The following is an 18,989-nucleotide window of genomic DNA, read 5'->3' on the forward strand; positions in this document are numbered from 1 at the left end:
ATACATAACTGTGTTCTCAGTGGTGTATAAAGACCTTACATAATGAAGCGTTATGTTTTTATTACCTTAGAATGAGCCATTTCTATCTACACACACCTCAGGTCCCCTTACATTGACATGTTTCTACAGTGGCCCTAAACGGACAAACGCGTTTCGTCACTGTGTTGTTCTTCGTGCAAAGAAGCGAGCTTAAGTCAGCCAATAAAACACTGACGCAATTATGAACAAGTAACAATAATATTCTCAATAACATGAATAATTTAGTAAACCTAATTTCTTCATTTATCTTTGTAAAGAAACCTCATTGCTTAACTGGCTACTCTCTACTGTCTCAGACGACGACATCACTTCCTGTCGCCACCGTAACTTCTGTTGGTTGCAATTCGCAACCTCACCACTAGATGCCGCTAAAGATTACACACTGCACAGACTGCAAAAGTATGCAGCCTTCATGGAGTCTCTTATTTCCTCCTTTACGTGCCCTTTTCTGCCTGCCTCCAGATGGACGAGCTCCAGTCTCAGTTCGAGCGTGAGGCGTCGCGCTGCTCCCGGCTGGAGGAGGTGAACCGACAGCTGAAGGAGAAGCTGGCGTCTGTGAAGGGCCTGAGCCGGAGCCACGAGCAGACGGAGCGCAGCAAGAGGCAGCTAGAGGAGGAGGTGGCCGGTCTGCGCAGGCAGCTGGAGGACGGAGTGATGAACCAGAGCCAGGCCGAGCAGTACCGCAGGGAGACCGAGGAGAGAGCCCGACACGAGATCCGACACAAACTAGAGGAGGTCAACCTCTTCCTGCAGGTACACTACGGAAATCAGAGACTCAGGATCTTTTATAAGCCCTATAAATATTTTCAATTATAGGAAAGGCAGCTCTTTGTCTTTATTGAGTTGATTTATTTATTTCTGTGCCATTAAATGTGTTTTTGTACCATAATGCATTTCTTTCAATTTGTTTGCAAGGTCCACATTTTTATTTTATTTTATTTTATTTTATTTAAGTTTTATTTTTATTTTATTTTTTATTGTCTTGAAAATAAAATATTTTATTTAAAAAAAATGTCTTAATATAAAACGTTTTAGACTGTATTTTTCAATCTTCATAAAAGATGGAATTTTATTTAGTTTATTATAATTCTTATTATTTATTATATTATTTCTTGTATTTATTATAAAATTAATTATAATAATTTTGTTTATTATAAAGGTCGGATGCATGCAGAATTTTTATTATTTACTATTTAATTATTTTAAATATTTCTGGAATATAAAATATTATATATTTTTAAAGATAATTAGAATAATTTGTATCGTAAAGTTTTCTGCACTGTTTGTGTGTTTGACTCGTCAGACGCAGGCGGCGTCTCAGGAAGCTCTGGAGCAGATGAAAGCTGTGAACGAGGCCAGTCAGCGCGCTCAGATGGAGCAGCGCATCAAGGATCTGGAGGGAGAACTCAGCCGCACACGCAGTGTTCAGCAGGACAGTCTGGTTCAGAGAGACTCCAGTCGCACCGAGCTGGAACGCTACAAACAGCTGTACAGCGAAGAGCTGCGCCTACGCAAGAGTCTGGCCTCCAAACTCGAGAGGTGAGAGGCATGATGGGAGTCTGTCCTGCCATTTATAAACGTTTGCCTTAATTAGAATCGCAGTTCAATCACATTGTGAGATTCAAAGAATTAATTAGTTGCATTAACCACATAAAAAAAATAAGTTTAATGGCTATTAATTATTTCAAAGCATATCAAAGCAAGGCTCAGAAAATGAAAATGTACCTCATAAAACTACAAATAATAAATAAACCGTAAAATACAAATAAATAAATACTTAAACATCTAAACAAACAAATCCTTAAATATGAATTATTTCAAAGCATATCAAGGGAGGTGCAGAATGTTTTACTAAGTAGTACTAAAAAATAATAATAAATGCATATATATATATATATACTGTCTGCTGCTAAATGAATAAATGTTAATGTAAATACTGGAAAGAGCAGAAAATTATGAAAAATTTAACTGGTGAAGCTAAAAATAAATACGAATGAATTAATAAAATAATAAATACATTTTTAAAAATTGTCAAATATAAAAGAACAAATAATAAATATTATTTCAAAGCATATCAAGGGAGGCGCAGGAAATCATCATACATTTACCAAGTAAAAACTGAAACTAAAAACAAATAAATAAATAAAATAAAAGCAGTAAAAAAAATTATAATCATGAATGACCCCTATATTATTATTTTAAGCAGCACTTTGTCTTTATTCAGTTGATTTATTTATTTCTGTGTTTTTATTATGTGCCATTAAATGTCTGTTTGTTATGATCGTGTGTAGGTCGAATGAGCGGCTAGCGGAGGCCAACACTAAACTCCTGAGCGAGAGGCAGCGCAGTAAATCTCTCCTCACCAGCAGCTTCGTGAACGGCAGTCTGGGAGGCCCCGCGCTCGATGTGGCGTCTCTGGGCTCTGTGGGGGCGTATGGGGCCTCTCTGGGACCCCTGAACAGGAGTCTGGGCCTGGGGACCCCTCTGCTGGGTACGGTAGGAGAATCCCAGAGCAACCGCGTCGAGGCCTACCTGGCAAAGGTGAGCGCTGCGTCAAGTCATTTCATTCTCCTTTAAGCCGAGTGCACACTGTGCGATTTATAATAGTCCTTGTCAGACTCTACGAACATGATCCTCGCTGTAAGTCATTTCACACTGTAAGATCTCAGTTGTCATTAATGTCAGACGCACGCAAGAAAACTTGTCCGGAGTTTTACATCATTAATCGATGACACGTTCGGTGATGTGAGCTGCGTTACACGCGGGATTGAAATGGTGGCTACAAAGAAATTGCTAAGGTTAATTTTGCTCATGGCTTTTCTTAAAAAAACGAAGACAATGTGACGGTGGTCGTAGGAGGAGTCAAATCTTCTGACACGGCAGAATTTCGTCTGAGGTAAAATTTTATCAACGGCCATTGAAGCGTAACTAAACCCTAAAACAACTTTTTTTAGTTAATGATCTGTAAGACTGGGGCTTTATTAATGCTGGTCATTGATTCAAGTAAATTTTTTGACATTTGGGTATAAAGTGTTTTAATTCTACAATATGGTGTAAAAACATCTGAGTGCTGCCCTCTTCAGGTTGAACGGTGGTACTGCAGTTGAATTTTCCTATTGGAAGTTGTGGTACCCTGTGACCAGAGCCATAGAGAGAGAGAGTTGCGACACTCTTTGATGTCGCCGCTATGGCTGTCACGTGGTTCATGTAAGCCCCAATAGTTCCAAAACGTACGCTGGCTGTCATGTTCTTCTATGGGACAGACAGCAGCGATTGCATTATTGAACGGTAAATATAAAATAAAACACACACCCAAGTACTTTTTCAGCTGTTATTGCATTATTGCATTTTGTTAATGTCAGTTTTGCATTTGGAGATAAGTTTTAGGCTATATTTTTGGAGGGAAAAGCTTAGTGTTCATGTTCGCATGGGTAGTAGCACTGGCTTTAGCGGCTCTAACTTAACTTTTCCATATCATTCATCTGATGATGGACGTCTCATGATATTTATTTTAGCACAACTGGGCTGTATTAGGCTATTGATTCCCGTGATTTTGCTTATAAATTTTGATTCAGCCATTAGCCTACCTTCGTGATCACGCAAAGAGGTCTGCCGTGGCGGTCCGTTCAGAATTCGCTTAGAAGCTATAGCTCACTTCTTCTGTTGAAAGTGGCCATCCCCAGGACCACAACGTGAAACATGATCATGTTAAGACTAAGAATATTATTTTAAGATTAAGGCCATACACATTATCAAAACTATAACAGATTAAAAACGAATTTAAGCATGGCTGATACAAATGAAGGTTTTCAAATAAAATATTTTTTATTAAACAATGACAGACAACAAAAATGTGTGCTTGTGTGTGTGAACAAGAAAAACAAAAACCAGGGGCAGGTGATCCATGAAACAGACAGGACTGGTGATGGCCATAACAATCCTAAAGGTCCAGCATTGTTCTCACAAGCCGCTTCACTCAAGACAATAATAACATAATGAAAAGTTAGTATATCCCAAAAAATTAAATTAAATAAAAGTTGCTATAAAGGTGGTAGCGATTCATTACCGAACTCTTAGCTGACGAAGTCGCGCTAGCAGGCAGTGCTTGAAAATTGGTTGAAACAACCAACATAAAATATAAATAATTACGCTGTGCATGTACAAATGAAGACCAGTATAAGCATCGCAAAGGGCCTCTGATACAATATAGACAGTTGACAATTCAAAAGAGGTCGATATTTCGGCAACTTAACTCTGGAACAACTCGACGCGCAGCAATGTAAGTGAATGGTGTCCAACGCCCAAATGACAGTGTTTGGAACTATTCCGATCTTCATATCCCGGAAGTAGGCGGTTAAAAGCGCCGCCATTATTTACAACGGAGGTCTATGGGAGTGTCGCAACTCTCTCTCTCTATGGCTCTGCCTGTGACGTAAGAGGGTACCAGCTAACCACGCCCTTGCCTACAGAGAGACGGGTTTCAGGTACACGCCCTCCCCCCTCCGCTGGGCTCTGCCCACTTTTCCAGCACTTTTCCAGCATTCGAGTCAGGCTCTGACCAGGGGTTGAGTTACCCTTTAATCGGCTGTTGGTGAACATGTCAAACTAACGATCAAAGACTTCAGATTTTTATGGAAGCTTAGCCTGGGTTTCCCCATGCTGCCTTGTGCGCAGCGCGATTTTATTCACGCTGCTAGGCAGCCTGGATTCCATGGACTAGATTTTCGCCTCAGCGAGGGGACCAATCACAGAACGGGGAGGGAGCAGCAAGACGATGACGACGTCTATGCGACACACCGAAGTAGTTTGTTTATATCTATGGATCCAACATGGCATCAGACGCGAAGTTACCTTTCGATGAAGCCTTAGATAGTGTTCTAAGTAGTTTAGAACGCAAGTTTATTTCGTCTTTTTCCTCGTCGAATTTCTGTCGCTCTACATACGTCATCTGGTATAACTGAAACGCTTGGCTATGAGCTACGTACAGGCGCATTTGATAGACATTCGTAGCGTCCAATAAACGGCTCTGGGCATTCGTAAACCACGCCTCAAATACGAGAAAATGAACATGTGGTTCCCAGACCACGTCTCAATGAGAAAGAGGTCTGACGTTAGCCAGGCTAATGGAAGCTTGTTTCTGCCACTGAATAATAAATAAATAATTATAATTGCGGCTTTTTATCTCAAAGTTCTGACTTTTTTTCTCACAATTGCGAGATATGAAGTCAGAATTGTGAGAAATAAAGTCGCAATTCTGAGAAATAAAGTCGCAATTGGGAGATATGAAGTCAGAATTGCATGATATAAAGTCGCAATTGCGTGTTATAAAGTCAGAATTGTGAGATATAAACTATTCTGAGGTTAAAAAAAAAAAAAGTCCGTCTTTTTTCCCCCTAGAATTGGACTTTATATCTCACAATTCTGAGAAAAGATGTCAGAATTGTGAGATATAAACTCGCAATTATGTGTTATAAAGTCAGAATTGCGTGATATAAAGTCGCAATTGCGAGAAAAAAAGTCGCAATTATCTTTTAAAATGTTTTATTCTATTTTAGTTTAGGATCAGAGGAATCTTTTTAGGATTTGCTAAATTTGTCTCAGACGGCAAAATCGAGGCCGAAATCGCACAGTGAGCTCCCGGCTTTAGACTGTGAGCAGTTTTCCAAATCCTACACGTCACTGCTTCAACATTCAACACTAACCATGATCTAATACTTACTGTTAGCTTTAGAAGAGCCACCGTTTAAAAAATCATCAGATGGTGGCGATTCTAAAACTAACGAACAATGATATGTTTTCTCCTTCCACTATCTTTCCCTTCTTAACCGTCCCTTCTTAACCCCCTCGCCTGTTATTCCTGCTGTCTGGACTCATGACCTCTTGTGTCTCTGATATCTTCAGCTTCTAGCTCAAAAGTCTGTTTCTCACCTGTCCTCTCTGCAGCCTGATACCTGAGCAGGTGTGTAGCTGTGTGCAGATCTCTGACTATCAGAACACACACACACACACACTACACACACACACCTGCTTTTTTGGGGGGAGAAAATAACACTGTTCAGAATTAAATACGAGTGCACTGCATACAGGCTAATATACATTGTATACTATCTACTATTTTTTCGCATTGTGCAACTTTGAAAATATTATTGTATGCGACATTGTTTTCAAATTACCTCATTATAGTTATAAAAAGGATTTTATTTTATTTTGTGTAAAATATTGCAACTTTTGACGGTTGGATCAGATGATATTAGTTTCAGTTCTTTTACCGCACTGGAAATGGAAGGTAAAGTCAGGAGCGTTGCATTGTGGGATACAGTATTCTGTGCAGTGTGCTATGTTGTATACTGCACAATTTGATCAATGTAGGTCATCCTGGACCTTAATGGGTACAGAAAATTGACAAACAATATTCATTCTGAATATACATAATTCATATTTAAATTAGATCTAATGTTTATGATGTGTAACACGTTCTGCTGTTCTCAGGTCTGTATTAGTCCAAATTTGAACCCCTTTATTTGATGCTCAATATCCATGTGAATGATTCAGTTTAGCATCAGATCTGTTATATTCTTTATTTAATATTATACTAATCAAATTCATAATAATTATATCACTAGCTGGAGTTATAATATGGCCTTGTTTGCTCAAACAAAAAAATCATCATATTAGAATGATTTCTGAAGGATCATGTGACACTGGAGTAACGATGCTGAAAATTCAGCTTTGATCACAGGAATAAACTACATTTTAACACATATTCACTTAGAAATATTATTACAATTTAAGATATGCAGGCTTAAAACCCCAAACTTTTGATTGGCTTATACTAGCATTTGGATTAGACTATTCCGATTACTAACGCTGCGTTTTATTGTGAGCGCTGTGACGTGGCTGAGTGCTAGTTTTAGGACATGCGTGTTTGATGAGATTAAGTTAGAAGTGTAATCAGGTTTGTCTGTTCCTGTTACAGATGCAGACGGAGCTGGAGAAGAATATATCGAAGGAGCTGGACTACGGTGAGTCATTATTACAACAAAATATCCTTAATATCATGAAGTTCCGATAGTCTTTTCTTCCCTATTGTGACGTATATGCGAGTGAAACGGCTTCTGGAACGAGAACAAATGTAGGGGCGATTTTGATCATAGGGAATTGATTGGATGGTTGTGGTTTGCTATTGGTGGATCTCATGTGAGTGACAGGTTGCCCCGCCCCCCTGAGCGGCAAATTTATTCTATATTAATTTGATGTGGACTCAAAAGTGACTCACCTGTCCATCTTTTTCTCTCTCAGTGGCAGGAGAGCTGGAAGGAGGTTCTGCCCGTTTGTCTCCCGTAGGTTCGGCCTCTGGCTCTCAAAACCTGAACCTGAACGTGACCCAGGAGCAGACGGACCCCGTGAGCAGAGCCACTCAACAATATCTGGAGGTGCTCAAGAAGAACTACATGATCTGACACACTGTGAACACAATCAACTCTCACAGTCACAAACCCACTCTTAGACACAAACTAATGAGGGTGGACCTCCCTAAAAGGCCTATCGATTCACAAAACTGTAGTTTGTTTACTAGAGCTGGTGTTTTGACAGCGGTTATGATGCCTCCATACAGCCATTAATGGCCAAATCTATCTAAAAAGCTCTTATATGGCTCATCAAAGTAGAATACGTTTATACCTGTAAAATCCCAGTCATCAGGCTGGTTCCTGCTGGTCGGGAATAATGCCACCTTAAGATACGTAACTATTTTTAAAGTAAAAATGAAACCGATCCAAACAATACAGCCACTGAAAGGCACAACATTTCAACACTACAATCAGATTATGACCTTTAATCGAGTGTGAAGTGACAACGCACTTTTGTGCCTCAGGAGCAAATGAACTGTGTGTTTTAGTCATTGTTGAAGCCATATGGGCGTCACTGAGGTCTCGAGGTACGTGTGAAGTCCCCCTTACGAAGACCTCTGTTGCGTTCATGTTTTTCATATGTGGGTTTTAGTTGACTATGTGTATACTTTGGCTGTTTTTGAAGTCGACGCATATTATAAAATAAGTATTTGTACCGTTAATATTATTGCCAAGTGATGACAATGGTACGTTCTACACTATCGTGCAATATACTCGTTTTAATATCAAATGACGAAACTCTCAGTTGGAGATGTTTTTTGGGGGGGAAATGAATGCTATACTTGAATGAGACGCAACTAGACAATGATCTGGAGTGTGACGTGTCTGTGCTCAGGGTGGATCGTTTCAATGTATGAGCGAATCTCACAAATTAGTGTACGGAGTCATATTTCAGATGTTGCATGTTAATAAAATGTGTAATTTGTTTTAGTTTTTTTGCATTGTGATATTTTCTTGACAATTGAGCATTTTACCCCCTAAACTTCTATTTATTTTATCTTCAAATTTAAAAATTCTCATTACTGTTATACAGTACAGGCCAAAAGTTTGGAGACATTACTATTTTTAATGTTTTTGAAAGAAGTTTCTTCTGCTCATCAAGCCTGCATTTATTTGATCAAAAATACAGAAAAAAATGTAATATTGTGATATATTATTACAATTTTAAATAATTGATTTTCAATTTATTATACTTTAAATTATCATTTATTTCTGTGATGCAAAGCTGAATTTTCAGGATCATTACTCCAGTCTATCACATGATCCTTTAGAAATCATTCTAATATGATGATTCATTATCAAAGTTGGAAACAGTTCTGCTGCTTAATATTTTTTCATAACCTGTGATACTTTTTTAGGATACTTTGATGAATAAAAAGTAAAAAAAGAAAGAAAAAAAAGAAGCAAATGTTTTAAAAATAGAAATCTTTCATAACAACAATATACACGACTGGTCAGTAATTTGGGGTCAGTAATTTTTTTTCTTTCTTTTTTTGAAATAAATCAATACTTTCATTCAGCAAGGATGTGTTACATTGATAAAAAGTGATAGTAAAGAAGATTTATATTATTAGAAAATATTTTTTTATTTTGAATAAATGCAGTTCTTTTTAACCTTTTATTCATCAAATATATTAGACAGCAGAACTGTGTCCAACACTCATAATAAATCAGAATATTAGAATGATTTCTAAAGGATCATGTGATAGACTGGAGTAATGATGCTGAAAATTCAGCTTTGCATCACAGAAATAAATGATAATTTAAAGTATAATAAATTGAAAATCAATTATTTAAAATTGTAATAATATATCACAATATTAAATTTTTTTCTGTATTTTTGATCAAATAAATGCAGGCTTGATGAGCAGAAGAAACTTCTTTCAAAAACATTAAAAATAGTAATATGTCCAAACTTTTGGCCTGTACTGTAAATATCTATTTTGTTTGGTAAAATATGACTTTTTTAAATTAGTCTTCATCAGATTCATCTGTATGTTTTAGTTTGTCTACTGAAAGATGTAGTCTCTTCCAAGCATTTCAGTACTGTTTTTGTCTTAAGAAATATGTTTAAAAGCTATCAAATGAACATGGGCCTTGTGTTGTTCGTCATTGTCTCGGACCAGTCAAAAATAGTGATCACTTTCATATTGAATACAAAAATCAACCTTTATTTAACTAATATAGAAAATGCAACGGCACATATAAACACACGTCCGACTTTCTTCTGAATCATTCATCCAGTCTTAAGTCTCAGGAGTTCCTCGTACTCCAAATCATTGGTAAAAACAGTGTGAACAACATAATGTGAGACCAACAATATGACCCAGAGCGGATAGAGTTCATATTTCCACATGCAAATGCCTATATCAACCCACATGACGAGTCTTCAGCAGAATCTCAGGTCGTTCTCCAGTCTGTAGATTTTGGCCTTCAGGTTCTTCAGCTCATCCTGGACCTTCACCGTGCGGCTGTTCGTCTGACGCACTTCGTGGAGAATCGCCAGGTCTTGATTAGGGCCCACGTTGAGCGTCAACTAGTGGAAGAGACAGACATCAAAATCTGCTTCATTTTAAATAGATTAGCACTATTAATGATAATATGAATGACCAACAAATAGTTATCTGTCTGCCAATAGAGAGCCTAAGTCCCTCCCCTTCCGGTGGACCACCATGGGACCTTATTTCGGAAAAATATTGTATGGTAGTCAATAGCGAGAGACAACAAATATTTTGATCTCGTTTGAATTGTGCCGTGAATTACACATATGATGTTTGTCAATTTAAAAGATACATTTTAAAGTCAAGAAAGTCGCAGTTTGATGTAAAACTGTTGAGGTATAAGACTGTGAAAATACGTATTTACAAAGACTACAAACCCAAAAGGCGCACATGTGACATCATACCTTTTCTCTCAATGAATGAAGCTAACTTTACTGAAGCTAACGTACGTCTGTCATTTTATCTATAGTCTTACGTTATAATCGTAACGTTACGCCGTCAAGCCTGAGTGTTTTGTACCAGACTGCACACATACGTACACAGTGCGAGACGAGAGATGTAGTTCATTGAGCGATTTCCACATAAAACTAAATGTTACTCTTCTGTTTTATGACAAACTGCGACTTTCTTGACTTTCATAATTATCTTTTAAATTGACAAACATCATATGTGTAATTCAGGGCACAGTTCAGATGGAATAAAAAGATAAGTTGTCTCTCGCCATTGACTACCATACAGATTTTTTCCGAAATAAGGTCCTATGAGCCGGAAGCGGAGGGGCGGGACTTAGGCTCTCTATTGACCCTTCACGGGGAGTTTGATTGACAGGCGATCTGACCAATCATAATCCTCCATCTGCCAAATCCGCCATTTTTGTCCGACAAAGCAGTCAGGAGAGTTAGTAGATTAACGTTGGAGGATTTGAAGTGTACTGACGTCTTTCCGCAGTTAAAACAACATTCCTTCTTATGTTCATTCATGTTTATTTGATGCTATAAATGAACTAGAAGGAAGAGATGATCGGTTCACGAGCAGCTTTAACTGAGGCTCTACAGCGATCTGTCAGACACATTAGCCTCAAAACTGTATTTACTGTTTAAATATCTTTAAAAAATGACCAAATTTGAAAGTTGAGACTTGTTTCATGTCAAAAGTGACCTGGCCTGTCCTGTCTGTCAGTGTCCTCTGCTCCGCGATGTGTGTTTCACTGCGTGAGAACATGGTGGGGCGTGAGAGCAGCGTGGCTTGTCGGACATAGCAACAGTAACTAAAGGGGGCGGGTCTTAGCGAACAGTCAATTTCATATGTAATAATATCAGACAATTTCGTTGTTTGTGTGTAGCTGAAGATAAGTCAACGTGCCACAGTTTGCACAAATGTTTTTTAAGTGGCGTATAAACAGTATAGACGAGCCGAATGAGAGCGCTGACTGACTTTAAAGAGATGTTTCTCCACATCTTTGACTTTCTGCCGCAGGTGTTTGATGTCGGTCTTGAATCCCTCCACCTCCATGACCCGTCTTTTCTCCAGAGCTTGGTAACGCTGAGTCATTAGCTGCAGGCGATTGGCCATCTTGTCAGAGCGCTCCTGAACACACACACACACACACACACACAAACTCAAAATTCAGAAGCTAGTTTGACATTTAAACGACCTCAACTCTTCAATAAAATATCAAAATGTCTTTAAATGTCAAAAACCCTCATGTCTTTATGATATTACTCTTTTTTTTTTTTAGAACATAAAAGGAGATATTTAGTGTGATGTTTAGGCTGCTCTAATGTCTCGACATTCTGCTAAACGTGGACTTTTGTGTGTCACAGAGGTAAACACATTTGCATGCACACATGAAGGAGGGTGAGCAATCATTTCTTTCTTTTCTTCTGGTGAACTAAGAGTTTGTTTGCGTACTTTGAAGATCTCTCGGCCCACGTCGCCCTCTTCTCTGATCTGGGACAGGTCCGTCTCCAGATTCACACACTGTTCTCGGTACATGTCAGACAGTTTATGAGCCTGTTTCAGTTCCTCTTGCAAAGCCTGCTGGGAAAAAAAAAAAAGACAAAATTACTTGTAAGAGCTGGATAAAGACTTTAAAAGATCAATGAGAATACGGTTGTAAACTAGTTTGTCTATTTAGCACAAAGATATTATGAATTAAAGCCATCTATATATATCTATACCTAAAAATTATATAAATATTATATTAAATAAATATTATATATTAATAATAACAAAAATATTGATAATAGAGGTGAACCTTAAGTTTATTAGAATAATATTTAACAAAAAATTTTACAAGGAAAATGTGATTTCTATACACCAGGGTTTTTAAAACAAAACAAACATGTTTATGGATTTTTATTTATATATATATATATATATATATATATATATATACACACACACACACACACACATGTGTATATATATATATATATATATATATATATATATATATATATATATATATACACACACACACATTTACATATATATATACACACACACACACACACACACATTTACATATATATACACACACACACATATATATATATATATATATATATATACATATACACATACACAACATTTCTTAGTTTAGCTAGATTTGCTAAATTAAAGGAACACTCCACCGTTTTTTGAAATAGGGCTTATTCACCTTCTTTCCCACATTTAGATAGGTGGGCAAATGCATTTTTGTCTCAGTGCATGCATTGTTTTAGTTTGACAGGGTCGGCGTGAGCTTAGCTTAGCATAATGAATGGAATCCTTTGTTGCCAGCTAGCATGTCCTGAGTAAAAGTGATATAAAAAAAATAAAAAAACCTACCTAATTACTTCTTGTGGCCTGCGTATTCACAACAAGTACAAATAGTGATGCAGATTAACACTAGGCGATGTCCTAGGCAGATATTGACTTATATATTAAGGACTATATTAGGGGGAAGCACAGGCGAAGCACTGCTACTTGGGCGTGATATCTCTGCGCCCAAGTAGCAGTGCTTCGCCTGTGCTTCCCCCTAATATAGTCCCAAGTCAAAATCTGCATAGGAAATCGCCTAGTGTTAATCTGCATCGCTATTTGTACTCGTTGTGAATACGCAGGCCACAAGAAGTAATTAGGTGGGTTTTTTTTATTTTTTTTTATCACTTTTACTCAGGACATGCTAGCTGGCAACAAAGGATTCCATTCATTATGCTAAGCTAAGCTAGCACCAACCCTGTCAAACTAAAACAATGCATGCACTGAGACAAAAATGCATTTGCCCACCTATCTAAATGTGGGAAAGAAGGTGAATAAGCCCTATTTCAAAAAACGGTGGAGTGTTCCTTTAAAGCTAATAAATAAACAATTTCTGAAAACTATAAAGACAAAAATAAAATTACAAACACAACAAAATTACTATGAAAAATGTAATTAAAAATGTTATATATTATATAAAAATAATTAAAAAAAATTATATATATATATATATATATATATGTGTGTAATTAATAATAATATTTTCCAGAAAACAATACTTATTCTCAGGCTTTAGTACATTTAGTACAATTTTTTAATTCTTAAATAACGTGTTCATAATATCACACTATTTTTCTCAAGTTATAAACGAGTCTTCTAAAAAAGTAAAAATGGTCTTTCTGACCCTGATCTCGTCCCGGTGTGTGTGGCTGCTCTCGTGGTTGTGTGTGATGACCAGCGTGTCAGCTGACGGACGCTGCTCGTGGAAACTGTGGTCCTCGCGCAGTCGCTCCTGACAGGAGTCCAGCTCTCGTAGAAGACGGTCCTTCTCCACCATCCAGCTCTTCTCGTGAGCTCGACTCGAGAACTTCAGCTGCAGGAAGTCCCTCGTGCTCTCGTACAGCAGATTCTGCGTGCGCTGGAGTCTGAGGACGCCAGGGGCCAGTTGCAGGAACATAGCCATCATGTTAAAGGGGTAGTTCACCCAAAAATTTTACTTTCGTTCATCTTCAGAACACAACTAAGTCGTTATTTTTGGGGGGTTTTGCACACAAAAAGTATTCTCGTCGCTTGATAAACTTAAGGTTGAGTCACTGTAGGACTATTTTAACGATGTCTTTACTAACTTTTCTGTACCGGCAGAATGATATTACCTAGCAGCCTATGAAGGAGTGAGACAGCTCTCAGATTTCATCAAAAATATCTTAATTTGTGTTCTGAAGATGAACGAAGGTCTTACGGGGTGGGGGGAACAACATGAGGGTGAGTCATTACTGACAGAATTTTCATTTTTGGGTGAACTATCCCTTTAAGACTAAGAGATTGGGTAATGAAGAAAATAACGTAAAAAAATTTTTTTTTGTGAAATACATCATTCGAAACTGTAAAGGGTCTGTAAAAAACTGTACATTTTTATTTGCGTACTCGCACAATAACAGCAAAACTTTGTGCTTTTGTAAAATAAAGAAAACAAACAGGGTGTGCTTTCTGCCGTCTCAATCTCTGTGAACTTCTTTCTGAAGCGTGTCACAAAAATGAACCGAAACTCAGCAAACACTTGCCACACACACATGAGAGATGTGAGCTTGAAGTGTCTACTTTTAAAAGGTTAGCATAACGTTACTGAAAACGTTCTCTGAACTTCATTTGTCGACTTTATTATCAAAATCTAATTCAAAGAAATCTAGTCTACAACACATCTGTAGAACATCTGAATAACATTTCAGTGCAAACCGTCCTTTTCAGTGAATCAACTCAAAATGCTAATTGAAACACAGTGTCTTAAGATCTAGTGTGACCCTCTAACAGTTAGTCAGGGGGGCAACCAGTCTTACTTTTCGGTATCGGATTAGGCCAATCTACTTAATCTAAAAAGTTATGGAAAAAAATGTATGTCTAACTTGTAAGACTAGTCTTAGCGGTTTATGCAACCGGCCCCAGATGATGAGAGTCACGCTCTAGTTTGATAGTGCGGGTTCAGGGTTTGTTGAAACAGAAGCAGGGATGCCGACTTACTTTTCGTCGAGGGCCGTGATTCTCTCCTGGTCCCGCTGGTGCTGAACCTGTCTCTCCTCCAGGTGAATACGTCTGTCCTCCAGCAGCGCCTCCACCTGCTCTTTAGCCAGCCGCGTCTGCTCCTCCATCTGAGCCTGCAGCGCCTCCACCTGGACCAATGGAGGAACAGCATCCATGAGCACACACTGAACATTTCACATCATCAACACCATAAATGACTTCTGAGAACCGGCTGCGTTCAACCCCGACACGTTTTTTAAATGGAAACGGTGGTGCGTTGAACACGTGTTCTGATGACGCAAGAGTTGCAACTATGGCAGCTGAGAAGGCCAATCTTTGTGGGGGTTTTTTGAAGAATTTTCAGAGCCTGATGAAATCTGTATAAATATGTGTTTAATACTGTAAAACACGCTCGATGTTACAGTCACTACGCTTGCCTTCCAGAATAAAAGAGAACATCCCAATCGAGTGAGGGGATTTGTGGAAACTGTGGTTCCTAATTATAGTGATCCAACATTTGCCTCGCATTTCAGGATGAAAACCATGCGGAAAACACATCTATTTAGCCTCACGTAGTTATACCATAACGTTGAAGGACTTCTGATGAACACTGTTACAGAAAACAGCAGTAATACATTCAGGAATAGTTTCATACACAAATATCAGCATAAGAATGCATGAAATAGCTTTTGCACACACACACACACACACACACACACACACACACACACACACACACACACCTGCAGCAGTAACGTCTGGTTGTCTCTCTTGTACTGCTCTGAACTTCTGCTGTCGTCTTCTTTGGACGATTTCTTGCTTCCTGTAGTTTGAAAAACACCACATGCTGTTAAAGATGAGTCCTTAATATCAAAATAGCATCAATCCACCCATACAACTGCTACAGTTTAATCAGTATTTTATAGGGCTGAGTAAAAAAAATATAGATTTCTCGATTTTAATTGATTCTCATTTTTACGAACCGATATCGATTCTTAAATCCCAAGAATCGATTAGTCATCCTGTTTTCAGTTGATGAATGAATGGATCATTGTAGCGCTGCATCCCATCCAATAAATCGCAATTATCTTTGTGCTTTGTTACTATTGATATGAAACAAAGTCTCAGATTTCAAATTACATCCATTTTCTTACAAAATTCAAAAACATAAATACCGTTTTGGCGCTGTGGCGTGAGATCGCTCTGGCGCTCACCAGTTAAAGCATGAATATTTTGCGCGAATCATACCAGTTAAAGCGTGAAATAAATATGAATGAGCATCTGAAAGTGTGTTAAAACATAGAGTACAACTTATCGAAATCTGTATCATGTGACATGGAATCGCTCAATCAGTGAAAGTAAGTCAGCAAATCAGCTCGTAAACAATGTCATGTAACGTCACATTTACCAGTGACCATAAACTCGTTAGTCAGCTAGAAAAATAAACTCTAGAGAGGAGCATTTTGCTGAATATATGCACCATATTACATATTCATTATAATTTTAAATGTTCTTCAATATTTAATGCATGTTTGAATAAATCTGGCAAGTTTTTATGACAGCCACCATTTAAATGTTTATATTTCACATAACTTTATTATTATAAAAATAAATAAAAGTGTAATTTAAGTGTTTGTATACAAATCAGTTCCTTTTTACCTTCAATATTATAGTAGGCTAATGAAGCCTATAGGCTACCACTGACTCCCATAGTTTACAGCATTAGTTAAGAGATTTGTTTTCCTTGAGAACATTTGCCATGTATTGTACCTGATATCCAAAATAATCAATATTGAATCGAATCGGATCGAATTGTGAAATTTGTGTCAATACCCAGCCCTAGTATTTTACCTCTACACCTTCTACAGCTAAACGTTTAAAAAAAGCAGAGGTGATGGTCAAACCTTTCGCATACACAGGTCTTGGTTTTGCCACCTTCGACTCCTCATGTGATCTAGGCTGGATCTTCTTCTGAGGGATCGTGACCTGAATAAAACAGAATTCATGAAAACTTTGCACACCGAAATAAAGCGTAACACTTCACAGATGGCCATAAAATATCAAAGTAAGGTTAGCTTTGTATTCTTTCGCACCTTATTGGGAGGCTCTCGATGGAAGTACGTGATCTCGCCTGGATCCGGTCCCACCAGCGCTAAAAGATGCTGGATCTTCTTCCGGTCCTCCAGCTCTCTGTGACAGTAAACGAAGCCTTCAGACTCGTGCTCATCATCTCAGTGATCATGTTTGTGCTGTCATCAAGACATCTGACCTGATTTTGAGGCGGTCGTTCTCGGCGTACAGTCGCAGGGCTTGCTCTCGCTCCTGGAAGAGATACACCTGCATGTCACTGAGAGCGTTCTGGAGCTCCACGATCTCCTCCTCGCGCTGACGGACCTCCCACTGCATCTTGTGCTGCACGACAACACACAGCGTTACATGTACACACACCGACGGAGAGAGTAGAGACATTTGGGATGGGTAGGGTTAAGAGTGTTCTGTACATTTGTATAATTGTTCTTCATTTATTTCTATGGATGTTAAAAAAGAAAAACAGCAGGTTGTGATGTTTATGTCATGCACTTAAGAATGTGCTTGATAAAAATATACATTAAAAAAGAGAAACCTAATCCAGGAAAAGGGCTGACCTGCTCCTCTGCGGTGCTCCTGTACTTCTCCAGCATCTGCAGCAGGTCTTCATGTTCTCCGTCAAACTGAGCCACCTTCTGCCTGTAGAACTCCAGCAGCTCGCGGGACGGCCGCAGGAACGCCAGGCGCTCCGAGATGGAGGGCAGCGGAGACTCAAGCTGACTGACCCAAACACAGAGAGAGGAAGAGGAGGAGAGCACCTTCAGCACTTCAAAATGTGTGTCATGTGGGATTTCAGACATGCTTCATACATGCATATGGTCAACAATGGTATAATATACAGTATATATATATACTCTTATTGTCTTATATTGTTTCCATGTCAATTAAGCATATTTTGCACCCATTGTCTCATTACCATAATCCAAAAAACAAAACAAAAATCTCATTCTTAAATGAATGATCTATAAATTGTGCATGGTGGTTTCAATTGTTCTGCCTTTATTTCAATCATTGTATTACAAATGAAGGAATTATACAGGAGAATGTGATGGGAATAATCAGCAAGAATAATGGAAATTGTAAATTATGATAATGAGAATTTGGGGGATGGGGATGTAAAAAATAATGAAAATAGTAATTACTTAAACTTTCTTGTTAAAAAGTCTTAATGGTCATAAAAAAGAAAAGAAAAAATCTTCATGCAAAATATTTTTTCGTGAGGTTCTCAATCAGTGCTAATATAAATGATATTTACCTTTTATGCTCTTTTGTAGGAGGAGAATCCATCATCACAGTGAGTATGGCCTAAAATTATTTAAAAAAAGACTATAATGTGGTGCACTCAAATAACATTAAAATGGAAAATAAATAAGCTACATTTATTTTATTTAAGCTACATTTCATTTTAAGGTAATTTCACCTGAATATAATGAGCTGTAGGTGATCAAAATATACTCTAAAATGCAGGTAAACAAAAACAACATGCAACAGATCAAGATTCATAAAATATTCGCTAAATAAAACCTCTTATGATCAGTTTATGGTTGTCATGTAAACAGTGACGCTTTGCGGTGGGAAGTTTGAACAAACAAAGCGTTATCCAGGTTTATTTGGACCAATAAATTAACTATATAATTAAATGTTCACTTTAGTCACTTTATTTTTTAATCAACCTGTCAGATGCGAAGTAAGTTAAATAGTTACGGTTGTACAATAAAATCAAAATATAAAGAATAACGGTTGTTAATGGTCCAACTAGCTGGCTACATGTACCATTTCTAATATTTACCTCTGCTCACATTATTAAACGATTGTTATAGTCATATTCTCGTGGTAAAATAAATGAATATAAGTACATTTTTTATTTAGTTACCTTCTGAACGCTCACTGGCACTGCTCGTTTTCAAAACACGCCGGTTACAAACCGGAAGTGTGTGTGTGTTGTTTAAAGGAGCGCGTTCTGAGTCTGCGC

The 18,989-nt window shown here is 37.9% G+C and overlaps 2 protein-coding genes across 16 annotated transcripts in view; one reads left to right on the forward strand and one right to left on the reverse strand.

The window, feature by feature from the left end:
- The window catches only part of ankrd26 (ankyrin repeat domain containing 26), a 36,766-nt gene extending 28,388 nt beyond the window's left edge, over positions 1-8,378 (forward strand). For all 12 annotated transcript variants that reach the window (XM_082160016.1, XM_082160011.1, XM_082160018.1 and 9 more), the window contains 5 exons: positions 502-792; positions 1,343-1,578; positions 2,331-2,580; positions 7,016-7,061; positions 7,339-8,378. In XM_082160016.1, coding sequence (XP_082016142.1) covers positions 502-792; positions 1,343-1,578; positions 2,331-2,580; positions 7,016-7,061; positions 7,339-7,499 — 984 coding nt within the window. In that variant the 3' untranslated portion in view covers positions 7,500-8,378. The remainder of the gene's footprint in view (positions 1-501; positions 793-1,342; positions 1,579-2,330; positions 2,581-7,015; positions 7,062-7,338) is intronic.
- Positions 8,379-9,403: 1,025 nt separating this feature from the next.
- Positions 9,404-18,969, reverse strand: ccdc77 (coiled-coil domain containing 77). Of its 4 annotated transcripts, none has more exons than XM_082160032.1 (12): positions 18,891-18,969; positions 18,273-18,322; positions 17,575-17,737; positions 17,199-17,341; positions 17,023-17,119; positions 16,834-16,915; positions 15,673-15,752; positions 14,930-15,078; positions 13,599-13,839; positions 11,861-11,986; positions 11,384-11,536; positions 9,404-9,984 (listed from the first exon to the last, which is right to left on the reverse strand). In XM_082160032.1, the coding sequence occupies exons 2-12, from the start codon at positions 18,305-18,307 to the stop codon at positions 9,838-9,840; spliced, it is 1,416 nt and encodes a 471-aa protein (XP_082016158.1). In that variant the 5' UTR covers positions 18,308-18,322; positions 18,891-18,969; the 3' UTR covers positions 9,404-9,837. The 4 variants fall into 4 exon arrangements, with proteins under 4 accessions (XP_082016158.1, XP_082016156.1, XP_082016157.1 ...); XM_082160030.1 differs by having other exon boundaries at positions 11,861-11,989; XM_082160031.1 differs by lacking the exon at positions 18,891-18,969 and adding an exon at positions 18,438-18,847 and having other exon boundaries at positions 11,861-11,989.
- Between the last annotated feature and the right edge of the window lie 20 nt (positions 18,970-18,989).

The sequence above is a fragment of the Leuciscus leuciscus genome, assembly GCF_965113295.1.
Source record: "Leuciscus leuciscus genome assembly, chromosome: 25".
NCBI lineage: Eukaryota > Metazoa > Chordata > Actinopteri > Cypriniformes > Leuciscidae > Leuciscus > Leuciscus leuciscus.

Coding starts and splice junctions, on each gene's coding strand:
- ccdc77 (XM_082160030.1), bottom strand. CDS start 18,307: ATGATGGATTCTCCTCCTACAAAAGAGCATAAAAG. Junction 17,738..18,272: donor CCTACAAAAGAGCATAAAAG/GTAAATATCATT, acceptor TGTTTGGGTCAG/TCAGCTTGAGTCTCCGCTGC. Junction 9,985..11,383: donor TGGAGAAACATCTCTTTAAA/GTCAGTCAGCGC, acceptor CTCTTCCACTAG/TTGACGCTCAACGTGGGCCC.